At 39.0% G+C, this 8,122-nt stretch overlaps 1 protein-coding gene across 1 annotated transcript in view; it reads left to right on the forward strand.

Annotated features, from left to right (window-relative positions):
• Positions 1 to 7,321, forward strand: part of INO80 (INO80 complex ATPase subunit) — a 68,809-nt gene extending 61,488 nt beyond the window's left edge. The window contains exons 31-36 of the mRNA XM_035539699.2: positions 928 to 1,030; positions 1,556 to 1,644; positions 2,516 to 2,671; positions 3,497 to 3,656; positions 4,447 to 4,662; positions 5,284 to 7,321. Of these exons, the coding sequence (XP_035395592.1) occupies positions 928 to 1,030; positions 1,556 to 1,644; positions 2,516 to 2,671; positions 3,497 to 3,656; positions 4,447 to 4,662; positions 5,284 to 5,501 (942 nt within the window). The 3' untranslated portion in view covers positions 5,502 to 7,321. The remainder of the gene's footprint in view (positions 1 to 927; positions 1,031 to 1,555; positions 1,645 to 2,515; positions 2,672 to 3,496; positions 3,657 to 4,446; positions 4,663 to 5,283) is intronic.
• The last annotated feature ends 801 nt before the right edge of the window (positions 7,322 to 8,122 follow it).

An 8,122-nucleotide genomic window follows, 5' to 3' on the forward strand; every position in this document is an offset into this window, starting at 1 on the left:
GGCTCATTTTCTGCAGCATCAAGTGGTAAATGTATTAGAAACTTTAAAGCTCATGACACTTTACTGGCAAGAAAAAATTACTCACAATCACTTTCTTTGGTAGCAATAGATATACTATACACGAGGCTCAGATGTTGTATGCACTTGGGATTTCTTTTAGCTTTTGTCTTAATTAGATGCTGGTCATAGCACTGCAGCAACTGAAGCATCTCCAGCTGAATGCATTCATATTTTCCCTTGTTGAATTTCATCCATTCTGATGTGGGATACTGCACTTAGTAACTTGATACCAACCTGAAAATAAGTATAGTTTTTTGCTGGTGCTCCAAATCATCAAAATTGGCTTATGCTAAAGCTTGTTCTTTTTTGCTAAGTTGCACCTCTTACCATTTTTTTTTGTGTGTGTTTTTTAGTGTAGTTGAATTAATAAAGTTGCTTGTGCTGAGTGAATTGCTTAAACTGAGACACAGACTCAACATGGAGATTTAGTTTTCAGTAGAGGAGATTAAGTATGTTGTACCTTTTAAGGATGTGATCTGCCTGATCCTGTATACAGGTTACTTGAAAAATAGGACTGCTAATTTATACCTTATAGGAGTACTGCTGTAGTTTTACTCTTGTGTTCAGCAATATATTAAGCCGTAAATATTATTATTACGTGGTGGTTTACTATACATCTTGGTACAATGGATGGCAATTTTCTGCTTTCTAGCTCAGTTGCTTCTCATTTTTTAATAATTACAGTTAATGAATACAATTCTCAATAAAATTTTTCCTTAAATTTTGCTACTAACTATAGTATGATAGAGAAGTTGAATCAATTCTGACTACACACGCTTGCATTTACATCTTTTTTGGCTGGCTTTCAGTGAAGGGTAATGAAAATGTTTCATGGATCCTTTGAGTAATTTCTCCTTTTTTTCCTAGATCCAGCGAATGGTGATTTCAGGTGGCAATTTCAAACCTGACACTTTGAAACCAAAAGAGGTTGTCAGCCTTCTACTAGATGATGAAGAACTAGAAAAGAAATGTATGTGAAATTCATGTTGTAGCATTTTCTCCATCTTCCACTTCATTAGTTTTTTTAATCTGTTGTTTTATCTCTACAAACACATGTATTTCTGATAACCACTTCCGTTTCCTGGCTCATTTTGTATTGCCATTTTTGTTAGTACAAGCTGGTTTCATATCACTGCTGAGCTGAGGGGTGAGGTTGTGCAAGAGAGACATGATGATGTGATAGTTTTTATTGGCACTCTTTCAGGATCATTACATTGTTCCTGAATGACAGAGCTTTGACAAGAATTAAGTAGGTCATGACAAGAAAAGTATTAATAAAAATGCTGTGTTGCATCGCAGTTTTGAAGCTGTATTAGAGGTACGCTTGATGGTATGTTTGAAAGAAGATTTCAACTGCGAGACTTTTTAGTAATTTGGTTGGAAAGTGTTTTAATATAGCAGTTCTACTTCAAGAAACCAGAATTTCTTGTAAGGTTCACAAAAGGGTATGAAGTATCTTTCCGGCGGCAACAACTGTGTGCTTCTTTTCTGACAGTGCGTCAGCGTCAAGAAGAGAAGCGACAGCAAGAAGAAACAAATCGTGTGAAGGAACGTAAACGTAAAAGGGAAAAATACGCTGAAAAGGTACCTTGATGCAGAGAGGTTACCTGTGTCAGTGACACAAAGAGCCTGAAAAGCTTTAGGCACACTATTATGTAGTGTGGAAATATTTTATGCAAAGGCAGTCTAATGAGTAAAGTGTTCTCTTCAGCATCGAATGTCAGTCTGGCACTTCCTACACAGAAGAGGGATGTTATAAAATAAGTAATGCACAGTTCCCTGTATTTTAGTATCATTTGCAACTTCAAAAATAAGGAAGTACTGCATACCCATACAACACAGTAGATCATCAGTAGTCCACAGACAACAATTTGGGGACTCAAGTTTGAAAAAAAACAAAAAAAAAACCACCAAAACAACCAATTGAGTGATCATTCTATGGCATATAAAATGGAGACTTAATTAAGATTTTGTTTTGCAAGGATGAAAAAATAATACAAGTAAAGAACCAAACATAGATAAATCCCAAATAGCTATGTGGCTTGTGCAGAAAGACAGAAGATTAGTTTGTTTGTTTTTTTTAAAAAATCATTAAATCTTGTTTATGAAAATTCAGAATTTTTGAGTATTGGAGGCTTTGCATTAATTATTTTTTTTATAATGGTAAAGAATTTCGAGCTTACTTCAGAAGGTAATGGAAATCAGAGTAATTCTATAAGAGTAATTCTACAGCACTCAAGCTATGTTATGAAGAAGAAAAAAAAACTGCTTAAAGCTAAAGACAGGGCCTTTAAGGTATCTGTTACTTTGTCTTTCAAAAACTTGCTTTGGATAATTCTGTACGTGGCATTCCTTTGAGTTACAATACTGTATTATACATTGAGATTTTAATTTGCACGTTCCACTTCGGTTTTAACTGTATTTTTCATTCCCTGTATTGTTTTATTTATTTCAGAAGAAGAAGGAAGATGAGTTGGATGGGAAGAGAAAGAAAGAGGGCATGAACCTCGTGATCCCGTTTGTTCCCTCAGCTGATAACTCTAACCTGTCTGCTGATGGGGATGACTCCTTTGTTAGTGTAGATTCTGCCATGCCCAGCCCTTTCAGTGAGGTGAGACTGCCTGCTTCTTTAAAGTATGTGCTGTTTCAGTTGTGATCTTAGATCCAGTAGGGTTCTTGCTTTCTGACGCTTCAGTTAATACAGAATTCAAATCTGTAGGGAAATGAGATGTCTGAAAGGTGAACCATGGAAGTGAAAATAATTAATTGAAAACATAGCAGCTGCAGTAAGCTGCCTACTGGAGCTCCTCTTTGTTGATATGCCGTTATGCTCCTCTTCACTTTCTGTCTTTGTCTTTTCTTAAAGCAAGTTCATGCCCTGAACCTCTTGCTTTTGATTCTGAATTAGTGTGGTTTTTAATCTGGAATTTAAATTGTAAATTTCCAATGGTGCACATTATATTTTCTTTCATATTTTGAGTAAAGAATTGCGAACAATTTTTGGCAGCAAATATATTTTGTTCTATACCATGTTGACTAAGATTACTATGTTGTATTGTTCCCTTGCTGATAAAGATTTTTATTGGCACTAGTTACTTGGTTAAGAGTCCTATTGTTTTCTCTCTTGCAGTTTGAGAAAGATGCACAGTTAAACTGCAGTTTTCTTAAGTCTCTGCTGAGCCCATTAGTCTCCTGCTGATAACATTTATGTTCATCAGTTGAAATTAAGTTGCTCCTGGAGGTCTTTACTGCTGTTCAGCATGTAAATAAAGGGTGTAGTGTGACTAGGCAGGATATGTATCATGCTGTAAGTCTTGGAGAAAATGAGAGAGAGCAGAACAAGTACCAATTACTTGTGATTGTGTGTCTTACTATGTTTGAACCCTTCCCTTTCCTAACCTGAGAAGCTAACGGCTTTGTTCTTGGTCATGTTTAGATATCCATCAGCAGTGAATTACACATGGGCTCTATCCCTCCCGATGAGAGCAGCAGTGATATGCTTGTGATTGTGGATGATCCAGCTTCTTCAGCACCTCAGTCAAGGGCAACAAACTCTCCTGCTTCCATTACTGGCTCCGTTTCAGATACCATGAATGGTCAGTACTCTTGCCTTGACTTACTAACGCATATTAAACCTTGACTTTGTATGCCTGGTTGGTACATGTTCTGAATTTTAATCAGATTCTGTGCATGGTTGGCAAGATTTGCAAAAAACAATTTGTCTTTCATTGAGAAATAACTTCTGATTTGGTAAGAAATCTGTTTATAGTCATTCATCACGCTTTCCTTTTTCCTATATTAGTTACTCTTATGAGTTTTTTCCCTTGTTCCTATATTATAGAGTGCTCACCTTACCGAGCTACAGACATCCACAGAACTCTTTCATCTCTAAGTTTTTCCTTGAATTTGCCATAGGGCTAATAATCAGTTCTCTGTTTCCACTGAGTGATTAAAGCAGCTGTAATTTTAAATAATGGTAACAGTTTTTAGTTACTGTAACTTTATACTCTGAAGTAAGGAGAGACCTAGTTCTTGATGAGTTTCTTTACAGATAGCAAATGGAAAGAACATACATCTTCAATAAGAAGATGCTTCATCCTGAAGTAGAACCCTGAATCCTCCATCTATTTGTGGATTGGATTCATAACAATAATGACAAGGAAATTAATAAGATGTGATTAACGAAGGGTCAAGTTTTGTATATGTGATTTCTTTTCGTGAGATCAGTACTTGCTGACAGTGTCTGTATTAATGTAAAATGAACAGTATCAGTTAACAGGAACAGTATGAATGTAAATGGCAAGTCGTTACGATGCTGTATTCATTTGTGAGCTACCTGACATGCTATAGCAGTTACTGTTTTAATGCTCTGTGTTTTTTTTTAAGGGGTTTCAATGCAAGATACACCGCTCACTGGGAGAGGCCAGTCAGGTCGAAGCCGTGGTCGCCCTAAAGGATCAGGCGGTGGATCAAAAGGCACCGGGAAAGGCAGAAGCCGGAAATCGATAGCAGGAAGCGCGGCCGCAATGGCAGGTGCCAAAGCAGGGGCGGCAGCAGCCTCTGCAGCGGCATATGCAGCGTACGGGTACAATGTCTCTAAAGGTATGTGGGGAAAGGGAGGCAGCAGGCTACCCAGAGCAGAGCCAACCACATGAATTTGGACGATTGCTTGTTTACAGCCTGTCAAAAATAGATGCAAGTATTGCTGGTATTGCTTGTACAGTATATTCTGATATCCAGGCAAAGCGCAATGTGACATGGTACCGGTGTGAGAGGATGGCCAGTTTCACCGCAGATGACCTTGAGAGGCTAATCTTGCAGAATTTTCACCTGCCCTTTAAATTATCTCATACCAAATACTTCTCTCTTGTTCTTCATTTTGGTGCCCAGACAGATTAGATAGTGTTGTTTATCCCATGGGTTTGGCTGTGTCTTTCCCGTATTGCTGATATGGTGAAGTTACAGCGTCAGGTTTAAAATGTTCTAAACCAGTGGTGATGGAGCTTCAGCTTTACAGCACATATAGTCGTCCCAGGGTATAAGTGCAAGATAATTTGTATGTTTAGGCCATCCCTCTTCATTAAAATCTCATAAATCATGAACGCAGTGTTGTCTTGGGACTAAGTGTTAGTATATTGTAGCCATTAAAATTTTTTTGTTACCTTAGTGCTACAAGTAGAGTGATATGCTCACGTGGAATTTGATTCTCTTTTCCATTGCTAGGCATGTCTGCAAGCAGCCCTCTACAAACAGCAATTATTCGGCCTTCTGGACTTGCAGATTTTGGACCTTCAAGCGCCTCTTCTCCCTTGAGCTCCCCTTTGAGCAAAGGAAACAGTGTTTGTGGCACCCCCAAAAGCTTAAACCTGACCAGCAGTCTCATATCAGAAACTCCAATTCGGAAGCAAAGCAAAGGTGCCCACACCTCAGGTGGTCGGTAGTAATTTTGAACCCCCAAAGCTTGTCTGAACTGTGTTGGCTTTCAGAGTAGACCACCCTGCAAGGTGAAGGCATGCAAATGAATGCCTTGTTGCTGTCAAGCACCTGTGTGAAAAGAAAATCAAAGCACAATGGGAACGGGTGGTTTATGTGAGCACTTTGGTTATGTGTATCCCAAAAATTATCTTTGCAGACACTGCAAGAAGGATGGAAGGGGTGTCTGGGGTAACTGAGGTGGTCCGATGGTGTTTTATTGACACATCTGACAAAGATTTCCCAAGAAACCATCCAGGTACTCCATGCAATATCCCAGAGCTGTGTGTGCGCTTCAAGTCACACGAGTGTAGCTTGAAATGGAACCCAGCTTTAGTTATATCCTATAAAACCAGTATCTGAATGCCAGGGCTATCCTGTAGAGTCTGAAGACATTTCTGTACTGGGAGCTGGTCAGTGTAGATGCAGGGGTAGCTGGGGGCTAAGCTGAGGATGATGTGTGATCAAAAGACTCTTGGATTCTTCTAGTGTGGGCCTCTGGGGTTTTTGTTTGGTTATTTTTGTTTTGTTTTGTTTTTTTGAGAGCTTGAAATGCAAAGGAAGGTATCTCAGGTGGTTTCCAGGGAGTGGATTCTTTTCAGCACCATTTGTTTAGAACAGGTTCAGAGCCACAGAGTGACAGGAGCTCTGGCAGGCCTAGTGAGGGTAGCAGCACTGCCTCTGCTTCCTGCAATGGAAGAGGCTCCAAGCCCGTGGCTTGATTTGTGTTTCAGAGTTCTTGCCAGCATAAGCTCTTGCTGTGTTAAGAATAATTTTTCTCATTTTTGATACATGCTGAACTCTTAAAGGCTTAGAAATACAATCAGGCTCTACTTGTGCAAATCTCAAGAGCAGGGAAAGCTGCAGGGCCGAGGAAGAGTTTGCTGCTGTTCCTCTCAGTGTGCCATAACAGAGTGTGGTTCTGCAGCTAGCAGTGCTGCGAGGGGAGCAGTGAGAAACAGCACTGAGAGAACTGTGCCATTCCCACCTCCAGCCAAATCCTGGGAAAAAAAAATTGTCTCATATCCCAGCCATCCATTGACCGTTCTTCCAGTGTGTTTTCCCTTCATCTCTGTGATCATCCCATGTACTAGCTTGGTGGAGCTCCCTGTGGGTACCAGTAGCCATCTCCCGTAAGGCTGATAGAAGGCAGTGCTGCCAGTGCCCGTCTGTGTTCTCATCTCCGATTGCTCCTTCCCCTTTCTCAATGCACAAACCCCCTTTGTAGCCCCTTGCTTTGCTGTAAGCGTTGTCTGCATTGCACTGAGATTTAGGTGTGGGACAGGTCTTCTGTCTGACGCACTGAATTAAAAGGCTGTTCTGGGGCACTTTCAATCCCTCGAGAGAAGTGAGTTATGAGTTGCAGGTCTGGGCTGTGACAGCAAAAGATGACTTTTTTATTATTATAATTTTTTTCCAACCCCAAATCCTTTGCCTGGCGTCCTACAGTGTGGAGCAAGTGCTTCCTGTTGGCTCTGCCTCTAATTTGCACACCTGAAAATAGCAAAACTGAGCTTAGTTAGATTGATTTTTAAACAGATTTGCAGGGGATAATTGAGGGGGGAGATGGTGTTTAATTAACTCATGAAGACTTCCCCCTTCCCCTCGTATTCACATGTATATATGATATTTAGAGGGAATCAGACAAATGCCAAGCCTTTTTTTCTCTTTGAATGTGCTGTCTATTTTTATAACTGAACTTGTACATATGTATAAAGAGAGACACATCTTTCTTTTACTAACTGGAGAAGAAAATCTTAAATAAAATGGAGTGAGATAATTTTATGTAAATCAGTGTCTTTGTGGTTTTTATGCATATAGCTAGCTATGTGACAGGATTAGGGAACAGCGTGGAGGTTGCACATCTGCAAACAAATCTAGGGACGGGCTGCTCAGTGTAATGCTCTCGGGTATTTACGCTCTTCTGAGTATCATTCTGTAACCTTTTTCACTTACAACTGTACAAGTTATCACATGTTTGTATTCACTGATTATCTGGTAATTTACTTTGGAGCAGGTATGCAGCAGATCACAAGAAAATAGAATAATTACATAATGGTATCTGAATCACAACGGTTCAATTCAACAGTTGATTGCTTTGGGACATCATTCTCTACAGATTTTCCATTTTTTTTCCTCCCTTTTTCAGGTTATTTTTTAAAGGGTAATTTTTTTGTGTTGTTTTTTTGTGTTACTGTCTTGATTTTCAAACTGCTAGACGATTGTGTCAATTTGTTGTAATCCAAAGTTGAGAAAAAATACATTTGTAACTTGAAAAGATTGGAAAAAAATAGTAATATTCTGTTGCACATATGCTTTTGGAAGATTAAATTATTGGTATTGTAAAAAATGATAATAGCATTTGAAAAACTTATTTAATCTTCAAAAGAAGCACAGAATGATATCACAAATTGTGGGAAAAGTAGCAGTAGCCTAGCTGCATGTGAAACATGCATCAGGCTGACAAATTCAGGGAGACCTAACGTAGCAGTAAAATAAATGAGCTGCTAGATCATATCCAGTTTAATATCTGTAAAAAGTTTAAACAGATGCGTTCTTTTTATTATGCATCATAGAAGAACTGAGATTC

Source organism: Cygnus atratus, chromosome 5 (genome assembly GCF_013377495.2).
Source record: "Cygnus atratus isolate AKBS03 ecotype Queensland, Australia chromosome 5, CAtr_DNAZoo_HiC_assembly, whole genome shotgun sequence".
In the NCBI taxonomy this organism is placed as follows: Eukaryota; Metazoa; Chordata; class Aves; order Anseriformes; family Anatidae; genus Cygnus; species Cygnus atratus.